Raw genomic sequence first — 25,441 nt, 5'->3', positions numbered from 1 at the left:
TTCTTGTCTAGCTCGATTCCTGATTGTCTCCATGCCTCCTGGTCTCAATGTAATTGCTCGAGTGCTGCATGAAATCTGCAAAAGATCCATCTCAGATCATTCAGTCCCACCTGACTAGAAACCTGCTATAGCTGACCTGTCACTAAAAATAAAACTTCTGCTGACTGTCCTGAAACCTCTGCTTACTAATCAATTCCAAGTAAATACAGGCCCATCACTTCCTTCGTCTGCCTATTAAATTATGGAAAAAAACTCCCCGTTATCTACCTTTCAGGAGTCCAATAATACACAGCCAGTCAGGAGTTTCATCTTAGATGACTTCAGACCACTAGCAGATCATGGTGGCTGGGCCCTTATATTGTGTGGCTCAATGGTTAGAGCGGCAGACCCTGATGCAGAGGTCTAGCCCGGGACCAGGGTTCAATTCCCCGCCTCAGCGGGTCTTGGGCTCAAAGATTTCACGGACCTGATAATTCTCGCCTCGGTGCCTATTCCAATCATGGAGTCCCACTCTGCAACTCTGGGCAATAGCTGCTTAATCTCCACAACGGCCCCCACAATGCTAAGGATGCCTGGCCTCCACCTTGGGGATGCCCAGGAGTGGACGCCTCACATGGAAAACCAGGATGGAGTCCACAGCAGTATTCGTACAAGCGCATTGAGACCCTTGCGGGTGAGTAGTGCGCTATACAAGTATCAATTGTTTACTCACCTTTCTGCGAACTTCCGTATAGTCTCTCATAATCCATCTTCTCCCTCAGTCCGGATTTTTGGGAAATGCACTGGGCTGGGTCACCTCTAATTTGAATGATTATGCACAAACCACCCACCTTCCCCCTGTAGATCTGAGTTCAAACACCTATTCTTATTTTTGTTCTTTTCGATATACATGACAATTTATATATCAGTTAGGTTTTCTTCTGTATTGAATTGTACAGAAAAATGCCTAATGTCCCTTGTCTTCCAGCCTGTTAATGCACAGTAAGCAGCTTGGAAACGCTAACGAGTGAGTTCTGGCTCGAGGTGACCTTCAGTTCTCTAGGGTCTAGCAGTGGAAGAAAAATCCTTATATCTTTTATGTGGATCAAGAAAAGATTTGTTTACTACTAAAAGGAAATAATATTTTATATAGGCAAATACATGGACCCAGCTACCATTTGTAAGGTTTGTCCAACTACACATGTGTTCTTACTGTAAGATTTAAGTGTGTGGCTCACTATTCACCTCTTTTCTCAGGACCTCACTCCAAGATCTTTTGAATGATCAAGGCGCAGCACATCATGTAATATGTTAAACACAGAATGTACCTTATTTTAACCTGTCAACCTATACAGTATATTTGTAAGGGGCCCACTTGCTCAAATACACAGACTTTAATTGACCTGCTGCAGACCTAAATGTGACACATAGGATACAACTGTAGGCAATATATTAATGTTTATCTGGAACAAATGGCTGTCTTCTAAGGATAGATTCTGTGCTTGACATTTGATTATATGGTTCGAGAGGTTTGGGATTAATGGATATGTGATGTATGTTTGATATGTGGTGTAGTTGATTTACCCCCCATTCAGTACACCCAGATTTTTTTTATTTTGGATCACCTGGTTCTGGACTTTTTACTGTGTGTGAGTCTCACTACATGTGTCTCACCCAGGGTAATCACTTGGCAAATGGACTGCATGTGTTTACCGTCAGTGTCCGCCTTTTAAGATAAGGCCTCTGTGATGCAGCAAGGGTAAAAGGCACTGTGCTGGTTAGACATGAACACATGTGCACATGTGTGCGCACAAATATACGGGCTGGGGGTGTTAGACTACCATTGTGTGCAGCCCGGTAACTGTGCCCAGGTAGCCTGGTGCAGACGGGACTCTGCAGGATTAGATATTGACATGAGGTAGGCCTTATAATGTTATTGTACACTCATGGGAATGTCAGTGTGGGTTACTATTTTGTCTGCAGTGACACTTTATTATACACATAGGGGGAAAACTGCCTTAGAGTACCCTTTCACTTTCCTTTGTCCTACAGAGTCCAGTGACCTATCAATATGGGGTGGAACTTGTGCGCCAAAATCAAATCTGAATGTTCCAAGAAGGCATCTGTACATTTTGTGGGTCATCCACAATTGTCATATTTATCTGGCTCAGCACAATACATCAGAAAATAGGTCTCTTGTCACCCTGCTGGGCCAGTTTAATTACATTTATTTCCAGCAGTAGGAACAAAGGCCGTCCCACACAAAAGGGGTAATTAGCAGTGCTTCCTACAGTTCCTGAGCAGGAAAGGGGAGGGGGGTGTGAAAAATCTGCATCTGTTAATTACTTCTCACACAATACTTGGGCAGTGGACAACCCAGGCCTACTAACCAAGGGAGGAAGCCCAGACAACTGGAACCAACACAGGAGAGACTCCTCTTTGAAATTTTGGTGGGAAAGTCCATGGCAGTAATGTCGGCGAGGAGTTGAGCTGAGACCCCAGGAGCTGATGTGACTAGTGGCTCCTGGATGACGCCATCTTGAACTGTCCCAGCATGCTGAGATGTAAGGTTGGGGCACGGGTGGAGACGTGGTTTGGCACCCCAGGATTGGCTAGCGATGCCTGGCATCTAGAATCTTCCACCCCCTTTAAACATTCTTGTGTTAGGGGAGGAGCTCTCTTTTGGTTGGTACTATTTATGCTTTTCGCTGCTGGGTCCTGGGACTGCGACAGCTATGGACAACTGGAAGGAGAAGCACCCTGATACCCAAAAGGACCAAGGACTCTGCCTCAGTTGACCCCAGGACCAATGGGTCTTCCCAAGGGCAAGTGAGGGTAGCTGCCTAACACCCCCCTGAGGACCAGTTGGGGAAAAGATCGGAGACAAAGACAAGTAGGAAAGCTGGAGCGGGGATCCAGTGGAACTAGCTCCCTGTGGATTACATCACTTTGGAGGTGAGGCAGACTGCTGAAACTGCTCCTGGTAGCTAGAGCACACCACCAGGTGTAATATGAGCCCAGGATTATCCAAATCAGCCGACAGTGACCCAAGGTATGGTGGTTCAAAGGTTGCAGTTCTTTCATGTTTTTCGAGGACTGATGTGCGTGGAGCTCTGCCGCATCACCTTCCATTACTCCTGGGGTGGGACAGGGCCTGGGGATCGGTGCAGAGAATTATTTGGAGTGAGAGAGCGTGTATGGGGCTCCCTCTTTGTGTTAGCTTTTTTCCTCCGGAGGCTATCATCTCCACGCGGACAACAAAGCCGGAGAATGGGGGAGCACCTTCACACCCCCCCCAAAAATAAAAGGGCTATGAAACCCCACCTCTGAGCCCCCACTGGCAGTGGCCCCGCTCCCACCCACAGAGCTTGTTTCTGTGGGAAACAGTATGGCCACCACATCACAGACACCTCTGTCCCCATGGAGCGGTCAGGCAAGAAAGGAGTTGCCTGTTCCCATGGCAGCCGGAGAGACAATACCATGCGGAAGCCGGCTGGGCCTTTTTTTTTTTAAATAGTGATGTTGACAGTGATTATGGATGGAAGTTGATATGCTTTATTGAAAATAATTGTATTTACCAATGGTTATTATTGATGATTGCATTTACTCCCAAAATGGTGTTTTACTTTTTAAGGGGCTTTGTTGCTCTGGTAATTTAGTGATCCCTTGAGAAAACCAATAGGCTTGTTTTATTTGAATTGGTACCCCCCCTATATTGTGATTTGCTGTCTTGGATAAGTAGAGGTGATACTTTTAGTTTGGAGTCATGACCCTTTATCGGTAAAATTTGAACTCACTGTCATCCAAGGCATTTTTAATCACCCTAATGTACATATTTGTTAATTAAAGCGTAGTATTTAGTAGTGTGTAATAAGTCTAACTTTTTTCTTTCTTAAAAAAAACCCACTGACTCGCCAATCCTTTATTGAGTGTTATTATTGCGTGCCATCGAAAGCTGATTATTAGCCCACATCGCCTCCCATTGGTAGGTCTTGGACTGATCTGCTTTGCTGCCCGATCGAAACAAGCACTACAATGGGATGCTTGGTTCCCAGTATGGGGAAACTGTGGACCTATTACTTGCGCAGGACTCACATCCTGTACAACTAATGAACCAATTTCCTAACATCTGTATCTGGTTTTTGCTCAATATGATTGTTTGAAATGATTCATATCGCTTGCAACTTTTTGTTCAATGGATAGTTTGTCGTGAGCTAGTTTATGATTTTTTGCGCGCGATTAAGAAGCCATTTTATTGTGCTTGTTAAATCGTGTGTAGGCTTGGAATATGGCAACGTTGGGTACGTTTATGTGCAATCTTAGTGCATAGTTGAGGAAATAAACCGTATGCCCTCCTTTTATGGTTAGGGTATATAACCCCTGTTATTTGCTTTTATTATTCAAATTAACCCTTGGAATAGATTACACAAAACACACGCACAGACACACACACACCCGCAGACACACACAGACACACCCACACATGCACGAGCGCACACACGCACACACACTCACTCTTTCTCTTCCTTTAAGCACAGACAATCTATTTTAACTCCTTGGTGGGTAAATTGATTCCATCCCACAGGTAAGGTGCCTGACAGTAATTCTCTTTTTGTCTTAGCTGGAAGGTTGAAACCCCTGACAGGTAGTTCCTGAAGCCTAAATCTCCCTTGTTGTATAGCTTTCTAGCGCTTGACATTTCCCATTACTGTCGGGCACAGTGTTGTTGTGATGTCCTGTGGATCAATACATGCAGGTTAGATTCTCAGTGACAGGAGGAGTGGGCCTTTTGCAAAGTGAATTTATGTCAGCTGGTCTTTTAAAAATGTCACAGACAGTGTGAAAAGGTAAATTCCCCTCCAATTTTAAAGTGTAAAAAGGCACAAAGGTGGGGGCGCGGGGCCAAAAATTCCCTGAAGCTTTACCAGCTCAAACAAATCGTAGAAAAAAATTAAGTATTTTAAGTATTCCGCTATATCTTGAGTTTGAAATTAATTTTCATTCTTTAAAGTTGCCCATGGTAAAGAGGCGGTTGGTTTGGATCTGTGACTGCCCTTAACGTTATGCGCCTTTCGCTCCTGTGGCATAGTTCCGCATCTTCATCAGTTATTTCTTTCAGTTTTATAAGTGGCATGGACCAAACTCCAAAGGACGTCAGAGAGCTTTACATAAGAACATTTATTACAAGAACAATTTTTTATGCCGGCTCAAAGACACAAAATGGATTGTGTTGGGTTGTATTGAAATGGTATTTATGGCTGACCACATTAGTGTTGTGAAAGATTGCGTGGTGCACTCATTGTCTTCAGAGCATCCTCGACCACGCGTAAGATGGTTACCCAATTTCATGCCAATGTTTAGGGGAGCTCCTTTTACCAAAGTAAAATGTGGTGCAGTGTAGATGTTGAGAAAGTGTCAAGGAGAGAAATTATGGCCACCAGTTGTGGTCTTCAACTTCATTTATGGGCATGATGTTGAAGCAGTGCTAGTATCGTTGTTTGCAAATTTCAACCGAGGTCGTAGATTGGAGCTGTGAGTGCGTCACTGCCTGGAGACTTTGAGATCCAACCAAGAACTTTTCAGTTGTCGCGTTGTATCAGGAATGAGGTGATCACAGTAGTTGTGTGCCACAACTTTTTTGCCACACTCCTTTGCCAGGAGCAATTGGCCAGCAGAAGGGGAGTATGGGGACTAACTAGAGGAAAGGTGCACGATGACTTGGGAGTGGTGGACAAGCCAGTAGAGTCTGCTGGGCGGCTGTATCTTGTATTGCCCTCAGTACCGCTTATGGGGATTCCAGTCTCCATACCCTCCCTGCAACTGCACCAGTACGTGTCTGGCTGGTGTTAGAGATAGGGATTGGCATGAGAAGATCACTAGTTTTCAAGCAGTTCCTGCAGCTGCCCCCATAGATGTCCACCCAGCGCTGCAGACCAGGTGCTGGTGTCTGGTCCTGGAGCCGTCACCCAGCTGCAGTCGGTGGGCTCTGAACCATGAGCGGAAGGGTTGGTCCTTCTTAACACTTCATTGTACTTCAGTAAAGTTCACTAAATTACACTGTGATACTCCACAGGATTATCTTGCTTAGGGTGCACACGCACCCACCTGGCAACAGGAAAATCCCCTGCAGGCCCTTGACTGTGGCAGATCACAAACATGCCTCACCAACACATTACTGAGCTGCATGCCCTTACTCACAACATTAAATATGGGAATTGGGGTACTGCAAAGGAATGGCACATGGGAAGATACCGAAACCCCGCCGATGCCTACAACTGGAGGTAACACAATGTCCACTGAGTGATCTGCAGTTGTGCATACACAGCCATACACCCACAGTGGCAATGACACTCCTCTATGCCACACACCCTTACTCCCCCATCCACACACACGGGCAATGAGCACATCCCTCACAGTTGTGATACGCCAGCGGGCAGTTGTGCTGCACATCCGACATGTAGATGGCAGTGAAGGCACACCCACATCATTGGAGAGAGCAGGGCACGACAACACAATATTACAACTGCCTCAATAGAATGATCCCACAGGCAGAGATTGGACTGAAGCGAGGAATCAAAATGAGGAGTAGTTTTCGCCGGAAACAAGAATGCTACTGCAGGGAAGTAAATGACTGATGTTCCATGGGCAGTACAATTCCCCATGAGAATGAACATTGCTATCTTTCCATAACAGCACATCTCTGCAACCAGTGCATGTAGACACACTTTGTAGACTGAAATTCAGCTGGATTAATCAGTGCCCTAGTCATTCAACAAGGAAGAAACGTGTATTTCTATAGAAAATTAAAATAAAACACATTCTAGAAAAGAGAGACATACCAGATGAATACAAATCACCTGAAAAGCAGACTCCTTTGTAGTGAGTACTTGGAGAACTGAATGAGGCACCTCATCACACACCTGCGTTTATAGGATGCAGGCCATAAAGGCGGTGCTTGTCACAAATAAAAGAAGTCAACACAGGTACAGGAGAACAAGCACATGTTTATTAGTACACCAAGAGGAGGACGTTACAAGGACATGAGGCCAGAAGGTGGGGGAGGTACATTCACAGTAGCCTTTATATAGGGCTTACCCGAATCACTAGCAGAAACCATGACATAGCTGTGCAGGCCCAACGTGGTTATGATATACAAAGAGGTGTATGTTAGGCTTCTTGATGATGAGGTGTGTGCAGTTGATGAGCCTAATGTGGCATGCAAATCAACTCATGTTGTAGAATACGTCTATGCTTTTGTGATCTCCTGTGAAGTGGGAAAGGTGACATATTGGAAAATGATAGTTAAATGTATTTGTGATTTTAAATACTGCCTTGAAGGTGGATGGCTTTGAGAAACTGATTGTGCAATATTTTTCTTTTGCATGTAGTATTTATTTATTTTATATAGCGCGAACATGACCCTAGTGGGTATCGGAGCACTTTACATACGAGTTGCGGAACACATAGGTGGATAATTGTGGGAGAAAAGCAATGATATATAGACATAACAGCAAGTACAAAATGACATAATAGAGGCAGGCATTGGGGTCATACAATTGCCAAATAGCAAATTAATCAACGGTACAGGATAGGAGACAAAAAGACAAAAGCTTCTAGCTCAGGGCGGTGCTCATCAGTAAGGTTTTCACTTATCTTTTGAAGGCAAGTGATGATGGAAAAAATCTAGTTTCCACAGGAAGAGAGTTCCAGATTCTGTGGGAAATACCTGAGAATGTGGGATTGTAGGTTTTCGTTTTTTTAAATGATTTCGGCTTGAGCAGCAAGGTACTGGAGCTCCTTGAGGAACGGGCACAAACCGACAGTTCGAGACTATTTGCCAGTTGCAAAGGAATGTTGAAATGCAGTGCTTTATGAGTCATACATGCAAGTTTTAATTGAGTCCTTGCCTCAAACGGAAGCCAGTTAAGAGATTTCAGGTCCGGAGAAATGTGTTTGGATATCTTGGAGCCAGTGATAAGCCTAGCCGCCGCATTCAGAGATGCTCTGAGGGGGTCTAATCTGTATCTTGGTAGCCCGCAGAGTGTAGCACTGTCGTATTCCAGCCGTAAGATGACTAACGCTTGTACCGCAGATTTGAAGTCATCCTGGGGAAGGTGGTGTTTAAGTTTCCTTAGGATGCTCAGTTGGAAATTCGCTCCTTTGGTAGATGCGCTGATGTGATCCTGCATGTTTAAGTTCTTATCCAGCACTATACCCAACAATTTCATAGAATCTATGATGTGAGGTGTGCAGTTGAGAGCAGAGAGGTTATTCAAATGTTTCTCCACAATGGGGGTTTGCTTGGTCGGTGAGATAAGTAGGAATTACGTTTTGAGGGTGTTTAGTTTGAGGTAACCAATTTGGGTTTTGTGCAGGGTTCTGTTGAGTATCTTTATATCTTCAGGGGAAGAGATGTTCATGTACAATTGGGTGTCATCCGCATACATGTGAAATTGGATGTTAGATGCTTTGCGGATACAAATGGCCTACCACTTGTGCCGCAGTACATTCCTACAAAAAGAAATGCAGGGAGGTGAAAACACTAAAATCCCCCCCCCCCCCCCCAAAAAAAATATATATATGTGTGTGTGTGTGTGTGTATATAGTTCTTGATAGTGATGCTTCAAATCCCTTTAATTAACAAGCTCTACTTATTATCCTAATGTCTCGTATGAGTATTGTGGCAGGTGGGATTGCATGTCTTTGGGAAACAGCGTAACAGCATTACCATAGTCTGTGGGCACAGCTTCCTCTCTGTATTTAGGTTGGAAACCATTCCAACCGTAAAAAGTTTTGTTGGAGTGGAAACAAGAAGTGGGCATGCTGCACAGTGGCACGATGCCAAAGGCCCTATCATCAGACAACAAACAGATCAATACAAATTATTTCCAGTGAGAACCTACAGCAATTCCTGTACAACCCATATTATGGATCATCAAGAAACACTTCACTTCTAGACAAAACACAGGCCAGGTCAATGGATGTATGACGGTACAACGCGTACCGTCACAACGCATCCCTTTACCACGCATTCCTTACAACGCAAGTCGTTACCACGACTTGCATTGGGGGTGCGGATTTCGAATAGTATAATTTACTATTCTAACACCAGTCCCCGTGGACCCTAGGGAAGGTGTTGGGATAGTAAATTTACTATTTTTAATCCTTTAGCGCCCTCCAGCGCAAGTCGTGGTAACGACTTGCGTTGTAAGGGATGCGTGCTAAAGGTACCGCGTTGTAAAAACTTCGTGGTAAACGATGTTTACCCATGTCAATGGTGAGTTAAACATGCATTCACAAAAGTAAATTATTGTCCCCAGCAGATCCCATGCACTGACAGCTCCTTCATACCCTCACCCTAACCCCAACAGATACTATTGTCCTGGCGGTACTGTCCTACCCTTTTCCTAGCCCTAACACACCTCACGCTCTGTAAGCTCTGTCCTAGCACCCAACTATGCCTTCTTTCCTGGTGGTTGCCATTTGTAGGGTGAAATTAAGTCATGTGGGCTGACAACCTTCCCTACTCAGGTACGGGTGGGAGTTGATGGCATATGGGTTGAGTTAGATGGATATGATGGAAGGACAGAGGAAGGGATCATGCTGTCTCTTGCACAGAGGCCAAACATCTAGCACATTGTCATCTCCTATGACTCCAGGAGAAAAGATGGCGAGGTCTTGAGGCTGCGCCGGTGTGATTATGGCCTTTCAGACTTTGGTGAATGTCAGTTTGTGAGACTCATAAGGCCCTATATGGTCTTGGTCCCGTCTACTTACAAAAGAGATTTGCTTTTTACACACCGGCGAGACAGCTGTGTTCCTCCTCTCAGTTTTTAATGCAGACTCCAAGATTTAACCGCCAAAGGCTGGGCGTGTGCGCATTTGTCAGTTCAGCTCCTCTAGCCTGGACCCTGCTGCCGCTGTCATTGCGCTGCCTTCAGGACCTTACAATCTTTAAGAAAAAACTAAAAACCCTTCTCTTTTAGCTACTTCCAGGTCCGTGCCTCCTTTTTCCCTTGCTCGCGCCGGGAAACTCTGTTGAGTAGCCGTGTGCGCTATAAATAAATATAACATAACATAACATAACATAGATGCTGTCAGTTGGTTGATGCCAGAACTAAAGGCCCATTCCTGTCACATGCACTCTCCCCATAGCGCGGTGCTGACAGGCTTTCCCAGAAGATTTTTTTTGTATTATACAGAAGGGCCAAGGCTTGACTGGAGCTTTCTTGGCTTCCCTCGCTGTCAACAACACCATCCCATGTCCTCATGTGGGATGATACGATAGTGTGGATGTCAACGAGCTCTAGCTAAGGGAGAACCTCCACTACAGTCTCAGGGGCGGGGTTCACAGTGGTGACAGTCAGTGGTTAATTTGTAAAAGAATGAGTACTGGTGCCCAAAGTGATGGGCAGAAGCCCACAGCCGGCACTATTCAATATCAACTATCAAGGCTTTGGTAGTCCTGAACCCGCCTCAGATCTCGGTAATCTACTGTCAGATACTCCCTGCCCATTTATCTAACTCTTGCAGGTTCCTGCTTTCTCCTTTAGTAACCCTTTTTTCCGTCTTTCTCTTCCTCAAACTTTCTGTTTTGTTATTCTCTCTATTGCTTTTGAAAAGTGTCTGATCAAGAAAAATAAGTCCTAGTCCCCAAAGTGCTCCGAGGTGGGAATGGCCTTCTCCTCCCAGTGTTGAAGAATCAGTTATAGTCTGGAGACACCTCCTCTCCCCACATGTCTCCTGGTGGCACTGCATCAAGTATTCCACTCCGGGGAGCTCCTAGCCTATGGAACATCCATTTGCGCTGCCTTCTGATGGGGATGGCTGCCATGAAGCATCTTGTGGCAACAGTAGCAGTCAACCGGTTGCCTGAGTTCCTCGAATGCTGTGGCAACGCAGTAACTCTATGGTTTGTAATCCAATTTTTTTCCAGGTAGTGCCCTTGAAAAGTAACCAAAGGGGTTTCTGGTGCAGGAAACCAATGTCTTTCAAAGGATTTAGCCTGCAGCACTTTGAAGACCGATTATTTTAGGGTCAATGCAAATAATCTGCGGTAGAAAATCTACAGTTTGACTTCAGCTTCTGTCACCAAGGTACCAGTTCTAATGCAAGGCTCTCAAAGAGGGGAGCCTGCCATATTTTTTACAAAAGGCTTACTGAAATTCCTTTGTGTGTAGCATGTACAGGGAGGTCCTCGTAGCATTTAGCCTCAACACCATCTTGTCTATTAAGAACAAAAGTGGCAACTATATATCTTTTTCTGCAATACAATTTACTATACTATATATATATATATATATATATATATGTACACACAAACACACACATATACAATTTATTTTATAAACAATAAATATTTTTCATATAGAAGTTACTTTATTGTAGTTATTTATGAAATATATATATACTGAGCTCTATCTTCGGGGGCAATCCCTCTCTTGTAATGTAAATAAACTTATATAGCACGCGATTACCCAAGGGTGCCTTGGTGCAAGCATTCCAAAAAGAAAAACCAAACGAGCCTAAATCGATCCTTGTTATGACAAGTGCCACAATGACCGTTCTTTGTAATTCTAAAGGTATGAAAGGAAAAATCTTCCTTAGAGTCCTAAGCAGGAAGAAACAAGAGGAGGTGGTTTGATTTATTTGCCTGAAAAACATAATTTGGTGTCAAATACAGCACCCAGATTATTTGCCTTTTAACCTGGGGAGGGAAGAGAGCCAAGATTGTTTTTTCTGCTGGTGTCGCCAATCCTTAAAGGAATGCCGCCGCACGCCCAGGACAGCCCTTACTCCCTTTAGACTCTCCATTATAGCATGTGGTCGATCTAGGGGTCTAGTGACAGACTCGACTCCTCTCTATGACAGTGCAACATTCGTCTCCTCAGGGTTGCCTGCTTTGAGCTACTAGCGAGTGTCCTACCCCTCCAGGCCCGGACTGGCCATAGTGGGCAACGGGCAATCCCCCGGTGCGCCGCACGGGTGGCAGCCGGTTTTGGGCCCCGGGGGGCAGCTTTTGTTACAGGCAGCTGCGGTCGGTAGTAGGAGTTTCTGCAGGGCGGTGACGTAGGGGGTGGAGGGGCAGGATGGGGGGGTAGTAATGTATGGATTACGGAGTTTAACAGGTAAGTAAACATATAAATAAATAAAACTAATTTAGTTGCGTGCACTTCATCACCAAATGCGATGCAGTGCGCGCAATGAAATTCGTATTATTTATTTATATGTTTACTTACCTGTTAAACTCCGTAATCCATACATTACTACCCCCCATCCTGCCCCTCCCCCTCCCCACGTCACTAGCCTGCAGAAACCCCTACTACCGACCTCGGCTGGTTACAGGGCCGTTTTTGCAGCATAGCCGCAAAATCGGCCCTGTAACAAAATCGGCCGAAAACCCGGCCCCAGCAAAATGCTCAGCCGGCCCCCCCTTATCCCCCTCCGAGTGGGGAGGGGGAACCGGCCGAGCACTTTGCCAGGGCCAGTTGTGGTTCCCAGTCTGGCCCTGTACCCCTCTCTTTGTCAATACATCCGAAACTGAGGCTGTACTGTATGTCTCATTTGTTCAATGGCCACATGCAGCATAGGAGTTATTCTCATTACATCCAGGCGGAAAGTATTTGTTGTAATATTTTTGTGAAATTGGCTATATCATTAACTGGTAATTCTCTGAAATGTGTATGTTTTATGTAATGTGATAGAAATACGTTTTGGAAGAATTGGAATTATATTGCATTAAATAATTAAACATTATGGGGCAGATGTATCATCCGTTTTTTTTGTCGCAAACGCTGCGATTCGGAAAATTGCAGCGTTCGCGACAAAAAAAACGGGTTCTGGAATGTATCATGCAAAAAGCCTCGCAATATTAAGGAATCGCTAATTTAGCGATTCCTTAATATTGCGAGGCTTTTAAGAAATAGCAAATTGCGATTTAAGATTTGAAATGTATCAAGCATTTCAGTGTTGCGATTTTTGACTAAGAATTCGCAAATTACCATCAACTTGTAGTTGGTGGTAACTTGCAAATTCTTTTCAAAAAGCCCTTTTTTTAAATTCTAAAGGTGCCATATTACGCTCATACATGCCCTAAGGGCATGTATGTGCGCCATATGCGTACACATATCAAATTCAGGGGTGCAGCAGGGTGTCCTTAAGACACCCTTGCACCCTTGAAATTATTCTCAATTTGCGATTAGCTAATTGCTAATTGCAAATTGAGTATAATTTTACATTCATTCCTATGGGCCTCCTGGCCCATAGAAAGGAATGGGAAATTATTCCTTAATTGCGATTAGCAATTTGCTAATCGCAATTAAGGAATTCTAAGGATTCGCTAATAAATAGCGAAATTCTACATACATACCATATTGCACTTCTCAAATAGCGATTCCTTAACAATCGCTATTTGAGAAGTGCAAAATGGTATCTTGATACATCTGCCCCTTATTTTTCATAAAATATCATTTGTAATACACAGCAGACACAAACTTGGGTGCAGGAAATGGATTTATGTTTGAGTATAGTGGTCTTGAAGTGAACGAGGAATCTTATGTTTGTATGGTACTTAAAACCATGTGCTCTTTGATTGAGGGAAGTTATTCTATTTTTATAGTGACAACACATTTAGCATAGGTTTATTTTATTTTCAGAAGGCTTGTTTTAGTATATGATTTCAGATATTTGACAGCTTGATTTTGCCCTTCACCATGTTAAAGTATAGTTGTTGAGGTTTATTTGACTTCTTTTACTTTTTATGTCTTTCCTAAAGTTCTGTAAGGGATTTGATATTAGTGTTGCTTGCCTAAATCGCAGTTGTGCTATTCTTCAAAGTATTAATAGTGAGTTTCTTCTGGTCAGGCGTAGGTCATTTCTCGTCGACTCTGAGCACCCACAATAGTTGACATGTTTTGATCTCTGCGAGACATGTCTTTAAGGCTTCATCCTACCCTTATGGCTCTGCTACTAAACACATCAGAGTTGACTTGTTTATCGGATGCTGTAATCATGACTACAGTAAAAGTTCCTGGGTGGTTTTTCAGTATGTCATCTTACAATCTATTTCAATATTTGTTACAGTGACCTAAGCTCAGTTTATTAACAAGCAGTGCCAAAGCTAATGGGTCCTCTTTAAAATACTGTCTCTTTCAAAAAACGATTTGCAAAAAATATTTTTGTCCGTGTTAACATATAAATTTCAGAACTATTGGCTTAACATTCCTTTGCAGATATGTGTGTCTATTTAAAAAAAAATATTGGCAAATAGGAAGTGAGATACAAGGAGAGGAAGTGAATCGCCTACACTATTTGCCCAAGTGAAGATGCTGAAATGGCACACCAGATGGCATAGCAGGCAATATAAACACTAGGGCATTAATGTGTGTGATTCTGAGTGTAGAGGTTCTCTGCCACCATTATCAGACTGTGGTCTACTCTGCAGGACAAGTTGCTTTATTCCTCGTTAGAGAGACCTGGGCCTTTCCAATTCAATCCGAAGTAGAACCTTTGTTGTCTTCCTTCTCAAGGATCCAATTAACTCACTTCATTGCAGTACAAATGGATCTTCATTGAGTCAAAAAAAACATCGGCGAGTACAGATATCTTGATCCCGATTCGCAGATATTTTAGCCAGATAGATAATAACAAGATTAAAAAGAGTGAATAAAAGATGCAATGACGGGAACTCTATGTCAAAAACCCTGGCGTAGCATTACTGTTTAGTGATCTTACTGAGGACTGTACTACTGATTTTTGACCTCCAGAACATTGTGGTAAGAATATCGAGGAAAGAATATTAACCCCTTCCATGCTGGTGACGGAACCGCTCCATCACCAGCACAGCGGCCCGAGGCTCGTGATGGAGCGGTTCCGTCACGAGCATGGGAGCGCCGCGCGGCCCCCCTCCCCCCTAGGGAAGCGGTGGAATTGCCGCCGCAGCAAAGGTGTTAAAAGGTAAGTTCATGTAGGGAAGTATGAGTTTACTATTTCTTCATACCTTGAAGACATATATATGTATGTAAATCCCCATGGTACATATATGTGGAGTTAGGTATATACAATCTAGACTTACTTACCTGTAGATATTTTATTTTCGATATCTTGTCCTCAAGATTGTGTGCTATCGACATTCTGGTGTCTATATACAGAGTGCACACCCATATTGAGCATATGATTGATTTTGTTAGCTGCAGATGGTTATGGTTTTGCAAGTAGTTTGCAACATAAGTATTACCATTTTATGATGGTTTTACTCTCTGTAATGGGAAATTTAATGGTAAGTGGGTGCTAATCCATTCAACAGTTTTTGCCTTTTTTTCTTATTTTCTAATTCTGGAATGATTAGTGCCCTATTTCTAGCAGTGTTTACCATTTACATTTTATGGTACCTATACTGCCCACCTTCAATGGAACCCATGTGTATTGTGCCTCATTTCATAAAGCAACATAGTACTTGAAATACGTGACAACACATATATACTGATTCTAAAGAGTTCTTTTTGTTGAAACAGGCTATTGGGAATGCTAAAACAACCAGGAATGACAACAGCAGTCGCTTTGGGAAATACATTCAAATTGGCTTTGATCGACGATATCATATCATTGGTGCCAACATGAGGACATACCTGCTGGAAAAATCGCGAGTCGTATTCCAGGTCAGTACGTCCAATATGCCTTTGTGTGCAGATCTATCATCTTACCTTGAAGGGGCAAAATAGAAAAACCACAAATCATGTTCCGCTCTGGCTCTACGGCGAGAACCTGGGGTTTCGAAACTCAACTTGCACCCAAAGCCAAGTCATTGAGATCCAACCCTCAACTAACACATCACCATGAAATCCAAGAAGGCCTGGTACCAACTCTGCTGTGCTCATGAGGCATGTTAGGTTCTGTAGGATTCTTGTCAGTGGCATTAGTGAACTATCGAGAAGGCCACTGAACCCCTATCCAGAAGGGGGTGGAAAGGGCTTGCACAGCAATGAAGTAGGCTTGAGGTATGAAGGATTCCACTTTTTTCAAGAGGGAGAGCTGTCTCGGTTTACTTCGACATAGGTTCTTTGAATGAGGGCTTTGTAGTGATAGTAAAGTAGTTTTGCATCGTCTTTCAGAAGTGTTTGCCTGGGTCATTTCTGGCAGGCCTTGACATCTACTTAGATATGAAATAAAGGTAATCTTAACCCACCCAAAATTAGGAGGAATGTTTCTAGTCTAACCAGTGCAGCTTTATATACAGCAGAGATGCTTGTGAAATTGATAAAATGTCTGGTTTTTCAAAAGGGCAAATATGTTGAACTTCTACATAAAATGGCTGTTGGCCTGGATTGCAGGTTGATGGGTGTGTGGCCGAAATTGGAGGGTCACGGATCAAGAGTCTCGAAAGATGAGAAAATGATGAGAGAGCTTGCAGGAATGAAGAGTGCCCTTGTAGAAAATACCAAAGGTGTGGGAGTCCAGTGTGTAGCCGGCAATATTCTGGGACTGGAAGGAATCTCAGAATGCTAGGACAGTGCTTAGAAAACCTAGATTGCGGGAACAAAGTGAATTGAAAATTATATGGAATTGAATTCCTGTAATCGGGATGCAATGATTGGCATCTGGAAAGCTCTCTGAATCTCCCTGGGCGAGTGATAAAATGCAGTGGTGCCTGATTGTAACTGGACTGAGCATAAGGGGCTGGCTACTTAAAGCACATGAAATAAAATTATAAAAAGAGATCAGAGGCCGTGGATCCTGGCCTTGTTTGTTCTTTGCCATCTGATTAAAAAAGGTGTTAGCTGTAGAATTTACCAGAAACTAATTTAAATCGAGAAATTCGGGCATCCAGTGGAAGTGAGTGGAAGGGGAGTTAAAGTCAAGGCCCGTGGGTATGAAGGCACTGACAACAATTAAAACCACATTAGATGAAAGCTGTTGAAAAGTTGGGTTTTAATCTCATTCGGAAATGGGTTAGAACAACAGAGGTAGCATAATCAATAGGTAAGTTATTCCCACAACCATCCCCTGCAACGTGCAGGCGTTCACGCATGATATTTCTTTTAAACATACTAATCTCCAGCCAGTCCTTGTCCAGAGATCTTTGGAGTCAGCAAGGTTTACATACTTTCATCCCAACCTTCCAGTATGCCAACCCTCTGTGATGGACAATTTTAAACACAAAGGTATGGGTCCGAAGGTATTCCTGTTTATCCCATCAGATGCTGCAAGCGATTTTTTGATAAAGTGTGTCAAGGGTGATTAGAAATTGAGTAGTGGACAGTGGGTTAGATTCTCTTCACCGAGGACAATGAATTCTTAACTCATTAATTTCTTTATAAGTCTATATTTGAATATGAGTATGTGATGGCTTATTCTGCCCCAACACCCCACCATTCTTGCAGCAACCTGATAAAGACTGTAGCATGTACAAGATATATTTAGAACTGCAACCTCAAAGTTTCCTTCTATATTGTTTCAGATGTTATTTTGTGTGCCAGTTTAACTTTTAATTTGTGTAGATTTTTTGAATGTGAGAAATTAGCTGGTTATTTTTGATTTGCAATTGTATCTTTACCATCTTTCAGCTTAGATACCTGAACCCAAGCCCAGTGGAAGGATGAAGGAAAGAGGGGGTGATGGAGTGGGGCACAACAGAGCCCCAGGTCCATTCGTATTTATTAATACCAGACAAAGCTTGGAAGACCAGTGTTGGGACAGAATAGTCTTCTGCGTGGTAAAAGATGTGTACCCCTACACTGAGTGCCCAGCTGTACTGTACTCTGGATCTCAATGCTGATTTTTGTTGTCTTAGGCAAACACGGATCATTCATGTGCACCTTGAAATAGGCCTGTCTCGTGGATGGTGGTCTTGTAGGACTGGGAGGGGCACCCAAAGTGCTACCCTCATAGTGGTGGAAGGCCACTACCTTCACCGAGAGTCAAGCAGCATGAGTGCAGCGGTGGCAGCATACTGTGTAATGATCAGAAGGAGTGAACAGGTCTCTTTTCCCCTGTGTCACAGGAGTGAGGCCTAAAGACTCACTTACCTTTTCTTTAAAGTTCCACTCCTGTGTGCTTAACTCGCCCTGAGGGTACATCAGTTAGATGTCGAGTGCTGTGCAGTGCAGGAATGGTAACTGTGCTGGAGGTATGTGTGTCTGGGAAGAGTAGCATACAGGGAAACAGCAGGGCTGTGCAGTACAAGCATGGTTTGTGCATGTACTGAATGTATGTATGTATGCGAATCATACATTATATGAGAGATGTTGTGCTGTGCAGTGTGTGTGCAATGATAGCATGTGTTGGGTGTATGTGTGCTTTCGAGAAGTACATTACACGAAGGGTGAAGTGTTGTGCAGCGCTCACGTGGTGTGTGTGTGTGCTTGCACTGTGTATCTTTGCAAATAGACCGTGACACAATATAGAAAGGATACAGTACTGAGCAGTGTGCACAGAGTGATTGTGTATGTGTACACATGTATGTGGATGTATGTGCGCCTGGGGTGGCATAATACATGGAGGTGACAGTACTGAACAGTATGTGTACTGTGTATGTACACAGTGCAAATGTGCCTGCAATGGTACATTACATGGAGGATCCTGGGTTCCATTTTGCGTTGTTGCTTACAAATATTGTTATTTCTTTGAATGTGTAGAGTTAGGAATAAAATACTTATTTTTCAAATAAATCAAGTATTTGACTGGACATTGACTTATAGACAATATTGAGTGCACTTTGAGTAAAGAGTCATGTTCACTAACCTGTATATATCCTCCACTCCCACCCCTCACCCCGAGGGGGCCTATGACTGCTCGTCCACAGCTACAACTAAGAATCAAGTGCAGTAGGGGCAATTGGCTTAGTTGCTCAGGCTCAATAGTAGGTCGGGCCCCGGGACATCAGGAGTAAAAGGCTTCAACCACCATGGTTGGGAACAACAGCTCATGCGGGCCCCTGGCTTCCTGAAAGGGATTCTGACTGTCTGCATCAATAAAAACAAATAATTATCAGTATTTGATTTAAGTTATGGGGTTATAGGGAGGCAATTCTTCTCATGTATTGATATCTTTTTATCACTACCCTGTGCCCAGTGCAAGAACCAGTGTATAAGAAACTTTATAAGAACCCACACATGTGGTATTGCAGCCCATGCCCCCATCACTCGCACACCAGTAAAGCTGTGGTCTGTCTTCATTTCCTCGCCCATCATCCGACCCTGGCGAATCACATCACCGTAATGTTTTTTTCTTGATTGTGGTGTAATTTGTGGATGCTGTAGGTGTTTTATCTGTATCTTCTGCCTCTGTGTTACCAGAGATGTTCTCACACTAGGGGTGCAGTGGATCTTGCCACACCCATACGCTGATGACCCAAACCCTTCAGGTCGAATGGAGAAGATTCAAAGCATCCAGTGGCCAGTCGCTGTAGATGTGCATTGTGGAGATTTATAAGCGAATTCCGCTCATTTAATTGGGCACAAATGAAGAGAAGTGGAGAATGTCTAATTAGAACAACTTCTGTAATCTTTAGCTGTAAGGTTTTGTAATGCATCATTGTTTGAAAGTGTCTCAATTCCGGTTTCTCATTTGTGGGCTGTCGTCCTGTTTTTGTTTCAGGCAGAAGAGGAAAGGAACTATCACATTTTCTACCAGCTGTGTGCCTCTGCCAACCTTCCAGAGTTCAAAGACCTGTCCCTCAGTAAGTGCCATGTACACATAAAGTTAGCTTGTTTGCACTTAAAGAAAGGTCTGATGATTTCCATGGGCTAAGATCTAGTTTCTCACTTACATTAGGCTGTGCCAGGCAAGGTGTCAAGGTTCAAAAATACCTTAGCTGACCCAGAGAACATTAAGAAAGAGAGAGAGTGACTAGGTTTGCTGCTAATAAAAGAGATGCACTATTGAACTGTTGCAGGGTTCTATTATTTCCCAATCTGTATGTTGTCCAATCTGTACCACTTTACCCAGCAGAGAAGAGGATTGCAGCTCATTGGGAAAGAAAGGATTACCCTGTGAATGGAGGTCCCTGTGATGGAGGTATCAATAGTTCAGCAGGTGCAGTAGTGGCAGTACCCAGGAGTTTGAGTCCACTGCACCACCGTTATGGCTGTCATGTACGGCCCAACCAGAGGACTGGGGGGCCTGGTTTTCATGATTGTCTCAGGGCCCATGACACCTTTATTATGACACTTGAGGTCTATATTTAGTTTTCAGCCAAGTGGCAGATTACTCATAGGTGAGAGCAGGTATTTTCACACAGTGAAGCTGCCCATGAACTCCTGGAAGTGTTAAACAGGGTAAAAGATGCACAAGAAGAAAAGCTATGATCTAGAATACCTTTAGAAGAGTTTGGACTTGAAGCTCATGTTTTTGCATTAATCATGGGTGGTTGGACTACGCTGTGATGTATCAATCATTGTCTACTATCAATATAGCATTATGGTTCACTGTTGTGGGCTAAAATGGTTGTTTAATGTCTCTCCTAAGTGGTAAGGAGAGAGAGTGCCTTTTACAGCTTTTACAGTTCCGGGTCATAGGGCTATAAAGCTATTAGAGCATTCCACTCGCTGAGTGTAGAATGTTCTTAAAATATGCAGAGAGAAAAAAAAAGAAAGACATCGGAATATTGGAGCAGAATGTCTTTAGCAGCGATAATTGGCCCATACCAACTTTCTTATCTTCAATGGAGGTTTCAACATTCCAATGTTCTAATATAGCATTATAGCCCACTGCCGACGGATACACTGATTGTTATAGGGAGTGACCTAGAGTTGTGCCTTCGGGCCTATAACATGGATAGATTATTATAAATTAAAAATATGAACAGAAAGACAAACATTAGAATGTTGGAGTAGAACCTCAGTTGATTTCAGGTACAGAAGCTGACCTGCTTAAAACCTGCATATAGGAAATATATCTCATGAATCTAATTTGGGACTGTGATACAGGATTACACCATTTGTGGACTGCAAATAAGTGAATTTGTTTTCTGTGCAGTAATAAACTGATGTGTAAAAGAAATATACTAAAATGTGTATCTTGTTTTACCACCATATTCTCTCAATTTCTATGTTCCCTTGCTGCTCTCACCATCTTCAAAACTAAGCTTCATTATTTGCCAAGCCCCCAGGGCCCGCACCCTTGCTTATCTAGCAGACACTTTCACCGTCTCTGGTGATTCTCATCACAACCACAGCCAGGACACCATAAGACTGCAGACTAAAAAGTGTAAAACAATAAAAAAAAACAAGGCACTATGCCTTTTCCATCTATGCACCCAGAATCTTCAACAACATCCCTGTCTCCATCAGGACCACCTTAATCCTGCTCTAATTTAGGAAAGGGCTATAGACATACCTCATCAAAGAGCATCACACAACAATGCATTAACTGTACAAACCAGCCACTTCTCCTATCACCTGTTGACTTTATGCTTGTCATGGACCCTGTTCAGCGCTATGCTGTTTTTGTTATTACACCAAACGTGTGCATTCATGCATTCAAGTGCCCACCTTGGTGTTAGCTGGTAGGTATGGAATTATCGCATACCCTCACCTGCACATCTGGCCTGTAAGTTGGGTGGAGGCTAAAGCCTTCCCCAGTGCTTTGCTCTGTGTTCAGGAGTATAAATAATGCATTGTTTGGGCTATGGGCCTCATAGCATTTTCCACATGATCAAATATGTATGTTATGTGTGTGTCATGCAGTATTCTATCACGCGAACCTAGCCCAAAGGCAGTGGAGCACTGTACATCAAACACTGAATAATGTAGGATTTCCCATCACACGTACAGCAGGTGCAGTAAGCAACAGAGCAAACTGTCACTGTAATTTTCCATTATGCTTTACAAGAGGACACATGGGGCAAATCGATTTTGTGGTATTTTTACTGGCTATTGAAAAAGTTCCTGAGTAAGAATTTTGCTCAAAATTTCAAAAGTTAAAAGATGGGAACCATTTCCTAGCAACTAGTTTACCCATTTTTAATAACCTAAAACTGATGCAAAATTGTAAAACCTTTCGTAAGGACCGACAACCTCAAAATAAGCCACTTTCTGAATGAGACCCCGAGTCTGGCTTCGCGCCCTTTTCGTTTGGATGAAGAGTCCATGTGTAGTCACTGGCATTGATCTGGTCATGTTACCTTTTTCTATCATGCACCAAGATCTTACCCCAATTTTTGCTACTTTTTAATCAAATCCCTTTTTATGGAGAATTAGAAAAATAGTATATTACACATGCTCCGGTATATAAACAAATCTATTGATAATTGGAAGTGTTACCAGCAGACCAGAAGAAGTCTTGACACTAATTATTGGTTGAGTATGGTACAGAGGCAACACAATAAGAGTACCACTGATTTAGATGCAGACAATCAATGTACATAAATTGTGATTAAGAAACTAGTAAACAAGGGAACATCTCTCGATAATACCTAGTTGTTCTGTTCATTTCCATGCCATCTTACCATTGACACAAATAACACACCCGGTTTCGTGGTTCTCTCATTACTAGTGAATCCCTTACTGTGGAACTATTTGGAGACCCACTATACATTGACAATCTGGAGGTCTGGGGCTGATGCAACGGTGGCATAGGGGTTCCAGTGGCATCAGGCGGCCTCTGAAGGCTCAGGATCAGAACCAGTACATAGGGTGGGGATGTGTCCTCTCCTCTGACAAAGCCTGAGGATCCTGGCGAAACTGCAGGGTTGCAAAATGGTTCAACAAGTAAATCTGGGCACACTTGAAATGAATGTTTAAGTGTCAGCTCGTTCTATTTTAGAACCAGTGCTTAAAGTGGGCAGGTCCTGTCATGTACTGAGTACCTGTACGTCTTTAATTTGAAAGGGAGAGTTCCTGCACTTCTTAGAAGGAGTGTGATACTTTTAATGAAAGAATGCTTGCACTTCTCAGCAGCATGTAGGTACTCTGTGGTAGTGAGTACCTACAGTTTTCTATTTCTATTTAAAGCACTGTTCAGAAATAGGCAAATTCGTACGATTAATTTCAGCACTTTACATTGTGTTTCGCAAATAAAGGCCAAAAAAACACAACATGTACCTCAGCATGCCCAGTGCTGTGTGCAAGTGCGTGAATACACTGAAGGATCTTTATGGTCCAATAAAAAGCCCATTTTAAAGTCTGGCGTTTGACAGATCTGTGGTCTCTAACATACGAAGGCCCTTATTGTGAGTGCCTTAGACAACAGGGGTTGTTTATCAGATCCTTTATATACCACTACTCTGGGGTTCGAAATGTAACCAATGCAATAAATGACAAATATCAAAAGTTTCCCAATGGATGTATTGATTAATAGCATGTGGATTCTGGTGCTTTGCGCACGAAAATCTGCATGTTCCAGTATTTGCTGCACCTTTTATTCCAGTAAATATCCATAGGTTTGAATTGCTGAATTCTACCTGGGGAAAAATCAGACGGGTCACAAAACGTTGACTCCCTCATAAGTGTGACTGCAAACAGCCTGTACAATGAAGTCTTTACAACGCAAGGCCTTTATCCCTGCAGGTAAGTACCACGTAGGTAAGTATTTGTACCTTTACCGTATATGTCTTTATCACAAATGTAAGTTTAAAAAAAAAATAAGATATAAATATTTTGTAATTAAAAAACAAAACAGTTTAGGTGCGGCTAGTGGTAAAGGGAGTTAAGGGTAAATTTAGAGCTTAGGGATGGATAGTTGTAAAGGAAGGTCATGGTAATTTTATGGTTTGGGGTGGGCAATCATAAAGGGTGGTAAGATTAATTTTAGGGCTTCGGGCTGGGTAGTGGTATAGGGAGGTAGGGGTAAATGTAGGGTCCTACTATTCACCTGAGAATCCAGGGAGACCATCGGCAGCATTCCACAAGGATCGCCCCTCAGCCCCACCCTCTTCAACACGCACAGTACCCCCTGGGTAATACCATCAGAACATGAAGACTCAACATCATCTCCTGTGCCGACGGCACCCAGCTCACCCTCTTGCTGTCACAAGACCTCTCCACTATCAGAACCAACTTCCACAGATATATATTATGAATGTCGCCGACCGGATGAAGGAAAACTGTCTTGAGCTCAACTCAGACAAGACAAGAAGTCCTCATCTTTGGGAACAGCATTTTTGCCATGGAACGACACTTGGTGGCCTGCTGAACTCAGCCCTTCCCCCGCCCTGACAGACCACATCCCTAACCTCGGAATCATCTTAGACAGCAAGTTATCTATGCAGAAACAGATAAACACAGTCTCTTCTGCCTGCTTCCACACTCTATGCAAGCGCGTAAGAAATTCAGGTGGCTCACAACTGACACCAGAAGGACCATCACTCAAGCCCACTTCACCAGCAGGCTGGACTACGGTAACAATCTTTACGTAGAAATCACTGCACGCCTCCTGAAGAGACTACACCCTGTCCAAAACGTAGCGGCAAGGCTCAATCTTGACCTCCCCACGTGGACTCACATCACCCCGTATCTCAAGAAGCTAAACTGGCTCCTGATCCAGAAGAGATACTAGTTCAAGATTCTAAACTACGCATACAAAGCTCTACACAGCGAAGGACCAGCACAGCTCAACAAATGAATAACCTTACACCAACCATCCAGACACCTGCTATTCGCCTCCCTTTTCAGTGCAGACATCTTCCGGATCAGCTGATCCAACAGAAGAGATTGCTCCTTCTCTCACCTTGCGTCCAAAGCCTGGAACGACCTTCCTCTGCACCTCAGGAACACTGCGTCGCTTCGGGAATTCAGAAAAGGACTCAAGACATGGTTGTTAGAATGAATAGAGCACCACAAGGCAGCTAGTTACTCCAGCGCTTTGAGACCCTCCCGGGTGATTTGCTGCGCTTTATAAATCTTGATCGATTGATAGGGTTTAGGGGTGGGTAGTGGTAAAAGGAGGTACAGGGTAACTTTAGGGTTTTGGCTCGGGTAGTGAAAAAGGGAGCTAAGTGTAATTTTAGAGTTTGCGGTAGGTAGTGCTAAAGGGAGTTAAGGATAATTTTAAAGTTTGGGGTGGGTAGTTATAAAGGAAGCTAAGGATAATTTTAGGTTTGGGTGGGTAGTGGTTAAGGAAGTAAAGGGCAATTTTAGGGTTTAGGTGTGAGGTGTGGTAAAGGGTGGTAAGGGTAATTTTAGGGTTTGGGGTTGAGTAGTGGTAAAGGGAGGTAAGGATACATTTAGGGTTTAGGGGTAGGTAAAGGTAAAGGGAGGTATGGGTAACTTCAGCATTTAGGTTTGGGTAGTGAATAAGGGAGCTAAGGATCATTTTAGGGTTTGGGGTGGGTAGTCATAGATGTTTAGGAGCAAATTAAAAACATATATTTATATAGTGGGGTTTTGGCTCCCACCTCTAAAAAATACATTATTTAAAAAAATATATATACTTACCATGTGTGCTAAAGGCATTTATGGTAAAGACATCTGTGTTGTAAAGACAGAGTGGAAAAGGCATGCATGGTAAACGCACGCTTTGCAAAGAC

At 43.3% G+C, this 25,441-nt stretch overlaps 1 protein-coding gene across 1 annotated transcript in view; it reads left to right on the top strand.

Annotated features, from left to right (window-relative positions):
• MYO5B (myosin VB) overlaps positions 1 to 25,441 on the top strand; it is a 1,009,160-nt gene that overhangs the window by 491,369 nt on the left and 492,350 nt on the right. The window contains exons 6-7 of the mRNA XM_086960377.1: positions 15,492 to 15,635; positions 19,573 to 19,654. Of these exons, the coding sequence (XP_086816503.1) occupies positions 15,492 to 15,635; positions 19,573 to 19,654 (226 nt within the window). The remainder of the gene's footprint in view (positions 1 to 15,491; positions 15,636 to 19,572; positions 19,655 to 25,441) is intronic.

This window comes from Lissotriton vulgaris, chromosome 3_1 (assembly GCF_964263255.1).
Source record: "Lissotriton vulgaris chromosome 3_1, aLisVul1.2, whole genome shotgun sequence".
Classification (NCBI taxonomy): Eukaryota; Metazoa; Chordata; class Amphibia; order Caudata; family Salamandridae; genus Lissotriton; species Lissotriton vulgaris.
This window is presented reverse-complemented; position numbering and strand designations above follow the sequence as displayed.